Source organism: Xiphias gladius, chromosome 16 (assembly GCF_016859285.1).
Source record: "Xiphias gladius isolate SHS-SW01 ecotype Sanya breed wild chromosome 16, ASM1685928v1, whole genome shotgun sequence".
NCBI lineage: Eukaryota > Metazoa > Chordata > Actinopteri > Istiophoriformes > Xiphiidae > Xiphias > Xiphias gladius.
This window is the reverse complement of record NC_053415.1, coordinates 3,112,282-3,130,156: the sequence shown is the minus strand read 5'-3', so window position 1 is coordinate 3,130,156 and position 17,875 is coordinate 3,112,282. Positions and strand designations below refer to the sequence as shown.

At 38.1% G+C, this 17,875-nt stretch overlaps 2 protein-coding genes across 2 annotated transcripts; both read left to right on the top strand.

Moving 5' to 3' along the window:
- The first annotated feature begins 1,606 nt into the window (after positions 1-1,606).
- Positions 1,607-9,729, top strand: LOC120801610 (serine/threonine-protein kinase pim-2-like). Its single transcript, XM_040148762.1, has 5 exons — positions 1,607-1,668; positions 5,873-6,041; positions 9,006-9,183; positions 9,308-9,481; positions 9,620-9,729. Exons 1-5 carry the CDS (start codon positions 1,607-1,609, stop codon positions 9,709-9,711), a joined length of 675 nt encoding a protein of 224 aa, XP_040004696.1. The 3' UTR covers positions 9,712-9,729.
- Positions 9,730-13,349: 3,620 nt separating this feature from the next.
- Positions 13,350-17,875, top strand: LOC120801608 (serine/threonine-protein kinase pim-2-like). Its single transcript, XM_040148761.1, has 7 exons — positions 13,350-13,644; positions 14,916-15,010; positions 15,095-15,142; positions 15,247-15,480; positions 17,164-17,329; positions 17,454-17,627; positions 17,766-17,875. The coding sequence occupies exons 1-7, from the start codon at positions 13,350-13,352 to the stop codon at positions 17,855-17,857; spliced, it is 1,104 nt and encodes a 367-aa protein (XP_040004695.1). The 3' UTR covers positions 17,858-17,875.

Here is a 17,875-nt window from a genome sequence, read left to right as displayed (position 1 = left end):
AAATAAGAATTCATCACAGAATCTTGACTTGAATGTTACATCAGTCAAACAAATGTGTGAGCACCTTTGCAGAATGAAATCCTCAAACGCAACTCTGTGTTCCTCCAAACAGAGATATCGACCCTCTGTGCTGAAGCAGACTCTTCTCAATCTGCAAGATTTCAAACAAGAGAAATCCAACTGCAAAACCAAATGCATATGCACCAGCCACAGAGTGTTTTCTATAACTTGATGTAAAAGGAACAGTTTAACTTTCTGACAAGGGTCATTTCTTCTGTCTTGGAGCAGGCTTGTTCTCAGCTTCAGAGGGACAAATTCCTTTGGAAGCAAACCTCCTAAACCTGACCATCTGCTCAGCATCACCTACGGCCTTATATGGTCTTTTTTTTAGAGGCCAGCTTGAGGCCATCATCACAACAAATGGCTGTTAAGCCAAAACTTATTATTAAATATCATTTATAATGACCTTGTTATAAAGACTGCCCCGTTTGTTTTTTTTCATTGCGTCAATTCCAGGAGAGGTTATTTATGAGCAGCCAACATTTAAACATTTACTAATTATCAATACAGAGGGAGAGACTGTGACTGGTACATTATATTTGTGACTGGTGCATTGATTTACCTACAGTATTAATTAATGAGTTGTTTGCAACACCTGGTATTTAGCTAGGAGACATATTAATCATTTTTGCATTTGGCAGTGGTGGCGATTGGCTTTTGAGATAGAGACGTCTGTGAGCTGAGTAGCAGTTTATATCGGTTAGTTTCAAATGATCGTAGATAAATAAACTGAAATATACTGTAAATAGGAGAATAGATATTATTACTTATTGAAAAATATTGAATGTTTAGCCCCTGTAAAAAAGGTTTTGAAATAAACTATTAGAAATATTTGAAGTGCAACTTCTAGTCTGTTATTAGTTGTGAGTCATTTTGGCACTCCTGCTTTTGAGAAGCTAAACTCTGCCAGGTGCTACAGGAGGCCTCTGCCACAAGAAGAACGTAGAGCACATATGAAGTCATTATCCCACAGGTTGTTCAGTTCTTAGAAACTGAATTTTAATCTTATTACCTACCTAATTTGCCAGCTGAATGTGTGTATTGTGTTTTTTTACTGTATTATTATTACTATATATTACTGTATTGTGTTTTTAATTCACACTACCTGTGTTGTTATGTGTTCTTCTGTGTGTGAATGTTTCAGTGAATGGCCAGATGAGCTGAAGACACTTTTCCACGTTGGCGGACAATAAAGTTTTGTTCTATTCGATTCTATAACTTTACGACCACAGCTGAAATGTCATTAACGCTACTGACACAAGTGCTGCTGACCTGCCTGCTGCTACTGCTCATATCACTTCTCTTGTTGCTTTCTGCCATACTTTTAAAAAAATCAATTTTAAAGGTCCCCTTATTGTAGAAAGAGAGATTTCCATGTCTTTTTTTTATTATAAAGCAGGTCTAGGTGCAATATAAATACTGTGAAAGTATCAAAGTGCTCAATCCAAAGAGAAATGCAGACAGCCCGTGTTCAGAAACTGTGCCTTCAAACGAGCCGTCAGGACTTCCGTAACTCTGTGATGTCAAACAGTCGCTGCCCCCTGCGATGGCCCTCAGCGCGGCCAACTGGGACCCACCATCCATCCCTGCTGGATTTGGTTTCTCCAAGTGTTTACCTGAAATCTGCTATATTTTTTTTCATTATTTTGCTTTTTGATCAATCTCTATTGAGGACTCTTATGAGTGTTTTGTTCTACCGATCATTAGGTTCCTTTTATCTTGCCGTTTTAAGTTTCTCATTTTGTCTGACCACCTCCACTTGCATTTACCCGTAAGTTTTACCGAGCTACAGTAGTAGCGATAGACATTCCTGCCAACACTTTCACATTATTCTACGGATTGACAATTGGTGGCAGTAACACACCAAAAAACAGAATTACTTATTACTGATCTTTTATGTAATCATGGACGTAAAAGCGCATGTTTCAAAATATTCAACAAATCTGCTTTGCAAATCTTTAATGAGGAAGTAAAATGTCCTCTACACATATAATTGTTAGAACTCAGAGTGTATCCTTGAGGTCTAACAAATGTGTTATGGTGAGAAATATTGAATGTGACCATTTTTGCTTGTTTACAAGGAAACTCAAGAGCATCTTTAAGATCATTATAATGTCTTAATTACTGTCCTTGATTTATTCCCTAAATACATCTTTATATCTAGCTGAGCATTCCCCCGTGATGACTCTTAGACTTTTACAAGCTGAGTGCAGACTGACACATTAATAAATCAGACCTGTGCACCTCAGACCTTTTTCTGGTCCCACATTGTATCAAATGGTCTGTTCATTCCCTTTTAACATATGAAGTGTAGGAAAAGCCGCTTTGAATGGACAATTGTCAGTAGATGCTTTAAAGTCCTTGTTATGAGGTCAATTCTAAGTTTTTTATTTTGATCAATTTTTTAGTTTAGTTCAGTTTTTCTTTCAAAGAATGTGTGGCAGGGGAAAAAATATTTTAACATTCTGGAAAAATGTTTATAAAAAAATAAATCTTATGTTTTATTGTTTTTATTCAGAGTTTTCAGATGAATAGTTAAGAGAGATGAAAGTCAAGTGGAGGCTTCCCCAGCAACTACCATTATTAACCTGCTTAAAGCACTAAACCATCTAAACTGTTGGCTCTGCTGTGGTGAACTCGCTCTAAGGACTCTGTACCAGAAGCAAAGAGCTTTAGGAGGGTCTCCCAAACCCTGAACCCTCTGACAATGTTGCATCCAAATATAAGAAAACAGCAATAACAATATAAAACTGGTCTATAATTCTCGCAATTGGTTTCAATTACTCATCAGTTCATGCACTGAGATGCAAACAACTAAACATTGGAAATAATGATTATTTAAGCTTTTTACACAAAGTTTAGGAGGACAAAAGGAGCTGTAACACTAATGTTTACTTAATGTCCACAGTCTCCACTGATCCGCTGCCATCCTAGCTGCTGTAATAATGTCGACCAGGTCCCTAATCATAGCATCTCACACACAACCCGGCTCTCAGCTCTTCTAAATTTAGACGCCAGGTCCATTTTTGAGTGTTTGTCCAGTAATTAAACTTGAAGACCTCGTTCTCACAACTAAGTCAGCTACATATATATATGTAAGCTTGTAGAACGTAACAAAACACTTTAAACTACATTAAAATGTGGCTGCTGTAAAACTGACAATATAATCTCCACTTCTGAAACTATGACTAAATGTGTTTGTCCATGACTAAGACGAGACGATCACAAGACGTCACCGACGTCTTTAAACACTAACTGTAACTCCGTCAACTTGCAATATCCAAAAAGATGAGACTGAAGGTAGTTTAAAAAATAAAAACTTTAGCCAAGTTGCTCTATATTTTCGTTGACGAAAAAAGAGGAGATGAAATTACATTGAGCGTTTTCATGAGCGTACCCATGAATGCACTGCCAGCATGATGGCTACAAAACGCGTTGACATCAAATATATCGCCACCAAGGGAAAAAAATGAGCGTGTAGTATTGTCTGCAGAGAATCCCGCTGGCTACAAAACCACTGGGAAGAAAGCCACAAACTTGAAAAGACGCCTTAAGGTGCCCCGCAGAAGAAGTGGGGGAACCTAACGTTGAGATATTAGATAACGTTACTCTACTCTTAAAGTCGTATTAAGCCAACTACTAAAGGCAGTGGTGTAACATTATCTGTTAGCATCACACAACAAGAGGACATTGATACTTTGCTTGCAGATGGGGATTTAGTCACACTGAAAGTCAGAAGCCATGTCAGTTACGCTGGCCAACCTTTTGCTTGAGACAAGTTATTTTGTTTTGGTGTAATGAACTTGCAATCCACGTGAATGAACACGCAACTTAATTGCCATACACATCTCAGCTCTTGACAAATTTGAATGGCTCTGTGAAAGCTAAATGTAGAGTTTTTGCGACCTCTACTGGTTATTAAAATGTTTATAATGTAGAAGATTTTTTGGGGCTATGGTACTTGCTTTATGTGCAAAAAGTGTTTCAAAGTTTTTATAACAGTAAAACTAGATCTTGTGCAACACTACCACCGAGGCCTACAAAAATACAGAATAAAATCAACACCTTTCTGGCACAGTCCTGACAAAACTGAATATTACAAGGGTGGGATTTATTGCAGAACATGTGTACAATGCGGTTTTGGATTGTGTGTATTGCAGGAGTTAGTTTGCATTGGATTTGTTATTGTCGTTACATCTTCCCAGATTTAATTGTTAAAATCAGTTGGATGAAATCTTATTTGAAAGCAATTTGCTGAAGTTTGACTAAAATGGTCATTCTTGGTCCCAACTAAAACTAGACCAAAAATGTTTATGTTTTTCTTTGACCAAGACGAGACAAAAATGTCCAGAGTTTTTGTCAACTAAATACTTACTAAAAAAAAAAGGGGGGGTTGACTAAATATGACTAACATGGACCTTTTTTTTTTTTTTTAAATCTCAGGACTAAGACTAAAACTAAATCTAAAAATAGCTGACAAAATTAACACTACTTATAACCAATGCATTTGAACCTACGTATTCCTCATTCTGGTAATATCAGCCTGTATTCTATTTGTGATGTCACGGAATGGAAAAGGTCGCCATCAATCAAAGAGAAGACTTACCTCACACTATAACAACACACTATAATTACACTTACACTCACACAAAACAAAGCAGAGTGTGCGAAACAAACAGTGGTGTATTTATTCACAGTGGTGTATTTTCCTAAAATATTCATAAAAGGAACACCTAAGGTGTTAAAGAACCCTTATCTTAAGACCTCTGTGAGAAAGATTCAGGTCTCTGAGAAAACCTGTCTACAACTGCAGCTTCCTTGGCACAGCTGCAGGTTATTGCTGCTTTGCTTGGTTTGTTAAAAGTTAAGGTTATTCCGATTTTTTTGTCTGGTTTTTTTTTTTTCACTGCCTCTGCCTTAACAGGCAGGCTGTGTGATTAGTAATGATAAATGTTGTTTAAAAATGTGTTGTTTAAAGCACAAAAGTATCAGCAATGTGTATTTACAGTGTCAAAATAAAAAGTACTTTTTGTCTTAAGTTTAATCCATAAATTGTTTTTATTATATATATATATATAATGGAAAATGGAATATTACTGTTACATTTACACATAAGCAGAATTTTAATGTCACAGCTGGTTGGAATTTAATGAAAGTATATACTGTTTAAGTATATAATATAGTATGTAAGCATTTCAGTTTAAGTAGTAGTAGTAACTAGTGTCAAATAAATATGAGTGGAAGTAGAAATACAAGGTAGCATAACAATAAATACTCCAAAAATTGTAAGTACCTCAAAGTTGTACAAAGTTACAGTACATGAATAATGCACTTGAGTTACTTTCCCCTCCTTTTCTGAACCAGAGTTGTCAGGTCAGGTGCAGGTCAAATATTTTCAAAAAAAAAAAAAAGGAAAAATAATATTACAAAACACAAAAATTAAAAATGTAACAGGGTTTTCCAGAACCATCTAATATGAACAGTCTATCTGCTAAATGAAAAGTTTTTTCCGACAAGCAGTCACAAGTTGATTTTCACTTTGGGTTTTATATTATTATTAGAGCATTGATAGCATAGCATTCCTAACAGCACACCTTGGGAGGGGGCTAGGGCCATATTATTAACAAAAGGGAGGGAGGCCAATATACATAGTCAGTCACCCAGAAAAAAGTGCCTGCGAACCCCTGACTGAGGTAACAGTGGAGGATGTAGCAACAAGCAGCAGCAGCAGAGAAAAGGCCAAGCGCTTGAAACAAGACGACAAGCAGTAAGAGAGTGGGGGGTGGACCCAACGGTTACTCACACCCACCAGTGAACCCACCACGGTGTCAGTGGTGAATGTCAGGGCGAATAAGAATAAGAAGGAGGACAGTGCTGCCCAGCTACCAGACGAGAAGAAACCCCCCCCCAGGACACTGCGGAGAGAGAGAGATGACCTCCCAGAGCTCCAGCAGTCCTTCAACCTCCAAACAGGAAAATGGGTATGCGCCCTTAGTCAAACCAGGACAATGAGAGAGAGGTGAGAGTGTGTGTTTGTTCCTATCACACTTTCATTTCTCTAATATGCTTTCTGCTCTAGCAGTTGGCTCATATTTCAGTGTACCAACCTGATAGTAGTACAAATCTACTCATTTTACTCCTGGCACAAAATCAAATGATCACATTTTCCTAATTGTGAAAATGTTCCTTTTATGATTTTTATGAACAGTTATTAAAGACTTTTAAAACTACTATTTTTACATTTTGTTGTTTACATGCATAATAACGAATAACAGAAGAACAATTGAACATCAATTTGATTCAGAGTGAAAGTTAATTATTGACTTTGGAAACTGTAGTTTCTTCAAATAAGAAAAACAAATAAACAAAAACAAACAAAAAACAAACAAAAAAAAAAAGTCCCTTACAGGCTTTCCCCTTTTCAACAGTTTGTCATGGTGTTCTGCGGTGGATGGATTCTGCTTAGTGCATGAAGAAAGCTATCTGATGTTTGTATCTGATGGAACAATTGTTGTTCATTGAGGATACTCTGAATGTGATTGAAAGCTTTAAAAATATTAGCTTAAACCTTGAGTAAATTATTTGGTAATACAGTCCTGGAAAAAGTATTGCACACCCGTTGGATTAACAGAATTGGTTATTAGTAGTGATGTAGTAGTAAAGTGGTTCCTCGCTTAGACGTAATCAATCTGTGTTTGTATTTGTGTATGTGTGCTTCTGTATTTGTGTTGCCAAGAGTTTCTTTGGAGGCCAAAAGGAGGCTTTGGATCCGTTTATGCTAGAGTGAATAGAAAAAAAGGATAATTTACCAGTAAAATGCAAACTCCATTCACACACCAGAAATCAGTATACTTTCCCAGCACACTAGGCTAATCCGACATGCTGTCTTGTAGGGCTGATCAACACATCCCCAAAAGTATCATGGGTATGGAGCCAGTGGTGAGTGGTTGTGGAGTGGTCTGATCACTTGATCTGATATTTGGATCACTGTTATCTATTAAACTTCTAACTTTGTTATGTATATCATTAATCTTATTATGTGGTCTTAGGGGAAGTCTAACAGGGGGTATCTGGAAGTGTTGGATCCAAGGCAAGTGGGGAGCTGGACCATCGTCGGCCGGAGAAAATCTGCAGCAGTGTCATTGTCGATCTTATTATTCTGGATGAGAGAGATTTCTTCTGGTCATCTGGAGACCGGTCATGAGCTCTCTGCCCTGACCTACTGTCGACCTAATGATGGTCCACTTGATGAGGACCACTGACCTAAGGTAGGTATGCTTGTGGAGCATATTTCTGTGTGGAAGAAGTTCCCAGTGCTGTTCATTTGCAAAAGCTGCCCTGGTTTGTTTTTTGAAAATGCCATCATTTTGAATTTTATCAGTTTGTGCTGCAGTTGTAGGCTACTATCACACCTACAGCTTGTTTCACCTGGTCGAAACTGAGTTAAAAAAAAAAATCACATTGCTATTTGGAAACCACTTTCTAATATAGTCATTTCTAAGAAGGTTTCTATGTTATGTTGTAACTAATGACGTTATGATGAGAAATGATATAGCAATGCTCTATAGATGAGATCACATCAAAAAAAATTCTGGGTTGTCAGATTGGAAAAATTGCATTTCGTTTGTTTAACAAAAAAGTCTTAATATAATATAATATATAAATGAATGTGAGTCAAATAAGCCAACAAGTTTACAGACATACATTTTAATAAATTGTTAGTAAATGTGATCTAAGGATAACTACCAAAAAAGATTTTTAACTATTAATAAAGCCATTAGTTCCAACCTGTAAAACTTAGGTTGAAAGTTTACTCTTGCTCTTGGAAAAAGTAGTTGAATTTGAGAAAATAATCTCACACAATGTCTGTTTACTAGCTGTTCAGGAAATCATGTGAAAGGACCAAAAGCTCCAGAACAGCTACTAAATGGATTGGCTACAATTTAGCAAAACAATTTAGGTGAAATTGTTTTTCCAGCTGCTGTTTCTAAAACAAAGAATGAGTTTTGAAGACTCCCTTTTTATACCAACATGGACAAGTAGTCTTCATTGTCCTTGTTTTCGAAGGTCACCTGATATAATTGAAAGCTACTGAACAGACACTGTAGTGAGATTGTTTTCTCTTGTAAACTCTTTACAAAGAGTGTTATTAAAAAGTGGTACTCAACTTAGTATTTGGTGTGTTTAGGTTCACAATATGTTACAGGAAAATCAGTCTTTATATAAATTCACAACTTTTTCATTTATTGACTGATTATTGTAAAATTTACATAGCTTAGCCATCATAGCATTTAAAGAACATGATGAAATACAGTATGAGCATAAGTCAAGGGAGCATGTTATTATGAATGGTTTACCTAGTATTAGGGTCTGCTGGCTGTTACATGTGAAAAATTGATTGTTGCTTCGCTTCACATGATTTGTACACATCTGACCGCTGGGTTGTTTTTGCAGTCTGTATTCACCCCAAACAGCCAGTGTACGAAGTGTGCAGCTCTAAGCTTGCTAGCAAACCACTCTGCTTTATTTTTGTCTCTGTACTTTCATGAGTTTGAGTTATAAAACTGCAAAATGAGTGCAAAGTTTATGCTCGAATTTAAACGTTTTCCTTGGCCCCAGTGTTTGCAACCATTGGTGGATGCATATTGATGTCCACTCGAATCTTTGTATTGGCTTTATATACAGTAGCTGCACTTCTGAAAAATGACTAGTGTCCTTTCTGAACACACCCTTGTGATGCGAAGTTATTTTCAAACCGTCAGTTGTCTTGAAATAGACTCATGTTTTTTTTGTGTGTGTGTTTAAATGACACTGTTTTCACCACATGAATCCAATGAACTGAACTTAACGTTGAGGAATATTTTTTTTGGAAAACTGCCAAACTGATAAGTATCAGTACCAACTCAGTGAGCCTACTTCACCACTCTAAACCATCTCTGTTCCAGAACATCATGAAGCAGCTAGTGGAGGCAGCCATTAACATGCACTCTAAAGGGGTCTTCCATCGTGACATCAAGTCAGAAAACATTCTCATTGAAACTGGCTCCAATGTCCCTCGAGTGCGGATCATAGACTTTGGATGTGGCTGCATTGTAAAAAAGAGGCCTTACCGCTGCTTCTCTGGTAGGACATCTGGCCTCTGCCATGTTCTTCATTCCTCTGTTGATCTCTGGAATAATTACTTCAATTTTACACTTAGCCTGCTCATCATCCTTTGTTTCTTTCTGTCTCCATCTGCATATTGTAGGAACCCCTGCGTACGGCCCTCCAGAGTTCCAAATATCTGGGTCGTACGAAGCTGGCCCCACCACAGTCTGGCAGCTGGGTGCGCTGCTTTATGAGATGCTGGATGGATACAAAAGATTTAATACCTCCAAGTTCATCCGCAAGAAAATCAAATTCAACAGTGAAATGTCCAGAGGTAAGGCATTGATGGCATCAATACAGTACCTGAGTTTTGGTCCTAATACTGTGCAGAGTTTTTTCCTTCCATGTTCCAGCAGATCATTGTAGCTTCCATCTTAATATTTGCTCTGTTCTGTGTCCTCTCTCTTCTCAGACTGCCGGGGTTTGTTGAGGATGTGTTTGGCGCTAAACCCTACGGAGCGTGCCACTCTGGAGCAGATGCAGCTGCACCCCTGGTTCACATGAGCCTGCAAAACCCACGACCCCAAACACCGCCCACCACCCCTTGGGCGAGGCCAGCAACTGATATCGGGCTGCCAGTGTATATAATATATGAATAAATTTAGCTTTATATGACTTGAAAGTATTTTTTCTTGATTAATGCTTAAATAATAAACAATTAAAATAACTTTATATCAATAGCCAGTTAGCTTAGCACAAAGACTGAAAATAGGGAGAAATAGCTAGCATGGATTCTGTCCAAAGGTAACAAATGATTGTGATGCTATTCAGCACATGAAGCCCCTCTGTTGAATGGAACAAAACTGTCTTTACACTAACTGTAAAGATCATTTGGTTGCAGAAGGCACACCACAAACCTACGTTCCTGTACTGATTAACTGAAATAAAAGTACATAAAAGAATTTCAAATTCTGTCTAATATTCCTAATGTATCTCGTGAGCACCTTGGAGGAAATTTGACAGGGATTGGTAACTTTGCAGTGAATTTAGTATAGTTTGCATTCCTGTACAGTATCAATCATCACAATATAGATATAATATCAATAAAATATTCATGCAGTAACTTATGTATTATCAGATTTCATTACAATATCTTTGAAGTAACCACACCTCACGTTTTCAGGATCTTTCATTCACTAAAAGGAGACTTTGGTATGTAGGTTATCTATGATTATGCATTTTGGAATCTGAAGAAGAGAAAACACTGCTCTGTACTTATGAGTGGATCAATAAGATCAAGTATATGAGTGTCATTCCAAACTCCCTTTAAAACATCTCTCAATTTAATGTAGTTTTGATCTCTGAAACAGTGTGAATGACCTTCATGTCCTTGGTCCTCTTCTATTTAACATTTACATATTTCCATTAGGCCAAATTAGACAAAACAATAATAGCGACCATTGTAATTTTGAAGACAACATCCAAATGTATCGCTCTGCAAGAGAATTAAACAAATAAATGAATGGATGGGCCTGAACTTCCTGCTAAATGCAGACAGAAGTGGCATAATACTCTTTGATGAAAAAGAAGGAAGGCTGAACATTAGCACTCATCTCGACTGTCATACCACAAACCATGTCAGAAATCTTGGTGTAATCTTGGACTCAGAGTTAAAATTGAACTTTAACAAGAATATTATATATCATATAGTCAGACTGCAAATTAATCATATGAAAGGAAAAAAGTTTAGCTATCTGAAGCGGGCCTATAGCTTCTGGCAGAAAAAAAGGGTTTGAATGGAACATTTCCAGAAGACCCTCCTCAACGCCTTTCCTTTGTTCACAGCATTTTGTCAGAGAAGTCTTAATTTGTGCATGCAACATGCATCCATTAGTATGCTTAGTGTATTTTAGATGTTTGTATGTATGTGTATGTATGTGTCTCTTTGTATGTCCCTCTATTCGCCTTGTCATTATGGGGTATTGAGTTTAGATTGATGAGGGAAAATGAATTTAGTATAAGGCTGAACACAAAAAACAAACAAAATGCATAACAAGAAATGCATGACAAAATGTCAAAAAGGAGAAGGGGTCTGAAAACTTTCTGAATTAACTGTATAAATTTATGTCACTAGCATCCTGCAGATGAATGCAAAGCACAACTTTATATTAAGACTGTTATGTACAATGAATGATAACCCTCTTCCCTTAACTATTTTGGTTTAGTTTCTATCTGCATCTGTTTAATAAACTAGAACTGAAAACAATCAAGCTCAATGCATGGTTGTCAATTAGAGCAGACCCGAGTGGAGTTGCCCCAGCTACACGGTCGAAAGTGAGTGAAACTAAAAGAAACAACTGAAGGGACAGTGGACAGCTAGCCTGGCTCACTTGCAACAGGTAAGCCCTGCATCCTTTCTTGAGTGGCAACCAAGGCATTGAGACATATTGTGGCCTCCTAGTGGTTGATAGAGCAACAATGTTCAGTAGTAAGGGGATGACCCTGATTATAAGATGACACTGCTTTTCCAACATCTCTGATGACAGGAAACACTTAAGCGCTTGTCCTGTTGGGAAAGTATCCCTTAGTGATGTGCAAAGCAGTTCTTTTCAGCGTCCCAGATCACTAGAACAAGTTCATTAAAAGATTTCTTCAAACAATTTGTTCAATGAGTGGTTAGTGCTTGACCAGAGCTCTGACTGCATAGTCCCACTCACTGAACAGAAACATAGCCAAACAGTGTATATTCCTCATGATCCCCAGCTTGAAACCAGAATTGCTGACACTTTGACAAACATGCCAAACTCTGGTTATGATTCTGATATGTTAAAAGTGTCCGCACTGATTATTGGTCATGAAAGCTATATGAAATCATTTATGTCTTTTTATTGATGTACAGTTAGGGATTACTCTTGAACTTATTTGGGTATGATTCGGCTAGTTCGAAAGCCACTGACTATCACTCAGGGCTCACATTCACTGTGTAGTGGCTATTCAGTGGATGGATCTCTGAACATGCACCATTCCTCAAGTCTTTTCTCCTCTCATCTCAGCTGCAGCAGCAATCGTGAGTCTATACACTCTCTCTCTCATATGGGCCAGCCATTTTATGTTTGTGTAAATTGAAGTTTGTTAAAACAATGGGGAAAACTTGCAGGTGTACGCCCTTTTCAGTCAAAACCAGGAGAGGTAATGGAACCCAGGTCATCATCAAAGAGAAGCCTCAAGAATCTTAGAACACACACACTATAATTACACTCACTCACACACAAGCAGTATCACCAGAGTGAAACAAAAGTTGTGTATATTCACAGTGGTGTATTTTCCCAAATATTCATACTGAGAACACTTTCACAAACCAAAAGGGTCTCTAAGGTGTTAAAGACTCCTTATCTACCGACCTCTGAGAAAGATTCAGGTCAGTATGAAAACCTGGTACACAGCTGCAGCTGCTTGTTTGCTGCAGCGGTTGTTACTGGAAAAAGGTTATAATATTATTACTTCACTGTGCGATTTTTTCACTGGTTTCTGCCTTAACAGGTAGGCTGTGTGCTAAGTTAGTAATGAGTTGCTCAAGTAAATGTGTTGTTTAAAGTACAAAAGTATCAGCAATGTGTATTTACAGTGTCAAAAATAAAAATACTCTTTAGTCAAAGTTGCCTTAGAGTTTAATCCCATAAATTGTTTTATTATATATATTATGTAAATGGAATATTACTACTGTTACATTTACACATAAGCAGAATTTTAATGTCACAGCTGGTTGACATTAATTTTAATTAGAGTATATACTGTTCAGTATATAATATGTAGCATTGCAGTTTTCAGAGTAACTAGTAGTAACTATAGCTGTCAAATAAATGTAGTGGAGTAGAAATACAAGGTAGCATAACATGAAAATACTCCAAAATTGTAAGTACCTCAAAGTTGTACTTAAATACAGTACATGAGTAAATGCACTTGGTTACTTTCCCTAACCTTCACTGAACCAGAGTTGTCAGGTGCAGATATTGTCAAATAATTTCAAAAGGAAAAAATAAAGTTGAATATTACAAAACAATGTCATTAAATGTAATACAGAGTTTTACAGAACCATCTAATATGAACAGTCTATCTGCTGAAAAGTTTGAAGATTTCTGACAAGCAGTCACAAGTTGATTTTCACTGGGTTTATATTATTTGTATAGAGCAGTGATAGCACCATGGAACCCAACAGCACCTTGGAGGAGGGCTATAGGGTAACCATTAACAAAAGGGAGGCCAACATACTACTTGAGTCACCCAGAAAAAGGCTGAGGGGTGCCTGCGAACCCACTGAGGTAACAGTGGAGGATGTAGCAGCAAAGGGCAGCAAGAGAAAGGCCAGCGCCGAAACAGAGACACCCAGTAAGAAGCAGAGGGGTGGACCCAACGTTACTGACACCATCACCAACACCAGTGAACCCACCACGGTGTCAGTGGTGAATGTCAGGGCGAATAAGAATAAGAAGGAGGACAGTGCTGCTAGCTAGCTAGCAGAAACCCCACCCCCACCACGGACGACAGAGAGAGAGAGTGACCCAGAGCTCCAGCAGTCCTTCAGAGCTCCACAGGAAAAAAGGAAAATAAAATGGTTTTCACGCCCAAACCAGGAGGTAAGAAAAGAGAGTGTGTGTTGAGTGATGTTCACTTTTTCTTCACTATTTCAACTCTATGCTTAGCTAGTCTTCAGTTGGCTCTTATTATAACCTGATAGTAGTACAAATAGTACAAAATACTTCTGGCACAAAATCAAATGATCAACAATTTAATATGATTGAAATCCTTTTTTTTATGATTTGAAGCTATTTTGTTTTGAAGAGACACCAAAAGAGAGATATTTACACATTTTGTGCAATATTTTGTTGGCAATAATAAATTTGAATCAACAGAACATCAATTTGATTCAGAGTGAAAGTTAATTATTGACTTTGGAAACTGTAGTTTCAAGTAATAAGAAAAGAAAACAAACAAACAACAACAAAAAAAAAAAAAACAAAAAAACATAACTGAACTGCCATTTTTTTTTTTTTTCTTTTCACAGTTTCAGGGTTTCAACTGCGGTGGATGGATTCGCGGTGTTCTTGACCAGCTTGTAGTTGTCATGTTGAGGTAACAGTGGAGATGTAGCAGCAAAGGGCAGCAAGAGAAAGGCCAGCAGCAAAAACAGAGACCCAGTAGAAGCAGAGAGGGTGGACCAACGTTACTGACACCTGACACCATCCAGTGAACCCCACCACCCACCACGGTGTCAGTGGTGAATGTCAGGGAATAAGAGGACAGTGCTGGGACAGTACAGCTCCAGCCAGCCCCCAGCAGGACCAGGACGGGACGAGAGAGAGTGAGAGAGGCTCCAGTCTCCAGAGCTCCTCCAAACAGGAGGAGCAAATGGGTGTAATGGGTTTCAGTCAAAAGGTTTAAGAAGAGAGAGAGTGTGAGAGTTGTGTGTTCCATTTTCACTATTTCAACTCTATGCTTACTTCAATCTTCATTTTTTCTCTAGCTTCAGCTTCAGTACCCCAACATCTGAACAAACTCCATCTATTGAGGGATACTCTGAGATGTGATTGAAAGCTTTTAAAAATATTAGTAAATTGACCTTGAGTTTATATATTGGTAATACAGTCCTGGAAAAGTCATAGCACCCGACGTTGGATTAAACAGGGGTGGTTAGAGGTAGTGATGTAATCAGTAGACGTTCCTCACAACTACAGTCAAACCTGTATCTGTGTTTGTATTTGTGCGTGTAGCTGACTTTGAGGCCAAATACCTCGAGTTTGACATTCTTGGTGAGGGAGGCTTTGGATCCGTTTATGCTGGTAACAGAAAAAAGGATAATTTACCAGTAAGTAATGCATACTCATTCACACATACACACACAGTCACACTTCCCTGCACTAGGCTAAGTACGTGTGATGCTGTCTTGTAGGTGGCGATCAAACACATCCCCAAAGTAGATGTGGAGTGTCGACCAGTGGTGAGTGGTTTGATCTGATGTCTGATCACTGTTAAACTTGTTACTTCCAAACCGCATCTGTTAAATCTCTAATCATGTTATGTATACTGTGTGCTTTCCTTAAGGTCTTAAAGGGGAAGATATACAGGATCCCCATGGAAGTGTTCCTCATGCTGCAAGTGGGAGCTGGACCATCGTCGGCGGGAAAATCTGCAGCCGTGTCATTATTAGACTGGTATGATCTGGATGAGGAGGTTCTTCTGGTCATGGAGAGACCAGTCTCCTCTGTCGACCTGTTGACCTACATGGATGACAATGATGGTCCACTTGATGAGGACACGGCTAAGGTACTGATGCTTGTGGAGCATATTTCTGTGTGGAAGCAGTTTCCCAGGTGCAGTTCATTATTGAAAGCTGCCCCTGGTTATTTTTGAAAATGCCATCATTTTGAATTTTATCAGTTTCAGTTGTAGAGTTGTAGGCTACTATCACACCTACAGCTTGTTTCACCTGGTCGAAACTGAAGTTAAAAATTCACATTGGTTAGCTATTTGGAAACCACTTTCTAGTAATCGTCCCTGTATAGAAGGTTTCTATGTTGTAACTAATGACGTTGTATTGGATGAGAAATGATATAGCAATGCTCTATAGATCATTCATACATCAAAAAAAAAAAATCTGGGTTGTCAGATTGGAAAAATTGCATTTCGTTTGTTTAACAAAAAAGTCTTAATATAATATAATATATAAATGAATGTGAGTCAAATAAGCCAACAAGTTTACAGACATACATTTTAATAAATTGTTAGTAAATGTGATCTAAGGATAACTACCAAAAAAGATTTTTAACTATTAATAAAGCCATTAGTTCCAACCTGTAAAACTTAGGTTGAAAGTTTACTCTTGCTCTTGGAAAAAGTAGTTGAATTTGAGAAAATAATCTCACACAATGTCTGTTTACTAGCTGTTCAGGAAATCATGTGAAAGGACCAAAAGCTCCAGAACAGCTACTAAATGGATTGGCTACAATTTAGCAAAACAATTTAGGTGAAATTGTTTTTCCAGCTGCTGTTTCTAAAACAAAGAATGAGTTTTGAAGACTCCCTTTTTATACCAACATGGACAAGTAGTCTTCATTGTCCTTGTTTTCGAAGGTCACCTGATATAATTGAAAGCTACTGAACAGACACTGTAGTGAGATTGTTTTCTCTTGTAAACTCTTTACAAAGAGTGTTATTAAAAAGTGGTACTCAACTTAGTATTTGGTGTGTTTAGGTTCACAATATGTTACAGGAAAATCAGTCTTTATATAAATTCACAACTTTTTCATTTATTGACTGATTATTGTAAAATTTACATAGCTTAGCCATCATAGCATTTAAAGAACATGATGAAATACAGTATGAGCATAAGTCAAGGGAGCATGTTATTATGAATGGTTTACCTAGTATTAGGGTCTGCTGGCTGTTACATGTGAAAAATTGATTGTTGCTTCGCTTCACATGATTTGTACACATCTGACCGCTGGGTTGTTTTTGCAGTCTGTATTCACCCCAAACAGCCAGTGTACGAAGTGTGCAGCTCTAAGCTTGCTAGCAAACCACTCTGCTTTATTTTTGTCTCTGTACTTTCATGAGTTTGAGTTATAAAACTGCAAAATGAGTGCAAAGTTTATGCTCGAATTTAAACGTTTTCCTTGGCCCCAGTGTTTGCAACCATTGGTGGATGCATATTGATGTCCACTCGAATCTTTGTATTGGCTTTATATACAGTAGCTGCACTTCTGAAAAATGACTAGTGTCCTTTCTGAACACACCCTTGTGATGCGAAGTTATTTTCAAACCGTCAGTTGTCTTGAAATAGACTCATGTTTTTTGTGTGTGTGTTTAAATGACACTGTTTTCACCACATGAATCCAATGAACTGAACTTAACGTTGAGGAATATTTTTTTTGGAAAACTGCCAAACTGATAAGTATCAGTACCAACTCAGTGAGCCTACTTCACCACTCTAAACCATCTCTGTTTCAGAACATCATGAAGCAGCTAGTGGAGGCAGCCATTAACATGCACTCTAAAGGGGTCTTCCATCGTGACATCAAGTCAGAAAACATTCTCATTGAAACTGGCTCCAATGTCCCTCGAGTGCGGATCATAGACTTTGGATGTGGCTGCATTGTAAAAAAGAGGCCTTACCGCTGCTTCTCTGGTAGGACATCTGGCCTCTGCCATGTTCTTCATTCCTCTGTTGATCTCTGGAATAATTACTTCAATTTTACACTTAGCCTGCTCATCATCCTTTGTTTCTTTCTGTCTCCATCTGCATATTGTAGGAACCCCTGCGTACGGCCCTCCAGAGTTCCAAATATCTGGGTCGTACGAAGCTGGCCCCACCACAGTCTGGCAGCTGGGTGCGCTGCTTTATGAGATGCTGGATGGATACAAAAGATTTAATACCTCCAAGTTCATCCGCAAGAAAATCAAATTCAACAGTGAAATGTCCAGAGGTAAGGCATTGATGGCATCAATACAGTACCTGAGTTTTGGTCCTAATACTGTGCAGAGTTTTTTCCTTCCATGTTCCAGCAGATCATTGTAGCTTCCATCTTAATATTTGCTCTGTTCTGTGTCCTCTCTCTTCTCAGACTGCCGGGGTTTGTTGAGGATGTGTTTGGCGCTAAACCCTACGGAGCGTGCCACTCTGGAGCAGATGCAGCTGCACCCCTGGTTCACATGAGCCTGCAAAACCCACGAC

Excerpts from the sequence above, each read along its gene's own strand:
- LOC120801608 (XM_040148761.1), top strand. The coding sequence starts at position 13,350 with ATGGAACCCAACAGCACCTTGGAGGAGGGCTATAGGGTAACCATTAAC. Across the intron at positions 13,645-14,915 it reads TAAGAATAAGAAGGAGGACA|CTGACTTTGAGGCCAAATAC; the intron begins GTGCTGCTAGCT and ends TTGTGCGTGTAG. Across the intron at positions 17,330-17,453 it reads GCCTTACCGCTGCTTCTCTG|GAACCCCTGCGTACGGCCCT; the intron begins GTAGGACATCTG and ends TGCATATTGTAG.
- LOC120801610 (XM_040148762.1), top strand. The coding sequence starts at position 1,607 with ATGGCCCTCAGCGCGGCCAACTGGGACCCACCATCCATCCCTGCTGGA. Across the intron at positions 1,669-5,872 it reads GCTGGATTTGGTTTCTCCAA|TGAACCCACCACGGTGTCAG; the intron begins GTGTTTACCTGA and ends CACACCCACCAG. Across the intron at positions 9,184-9,307 it reads GCCTTACCGCTGCTTCTCTG|GAACCCCTGCGTACGGCCCT; the intron begins GTAGGACATCTG and ends TGCATATTGTAG.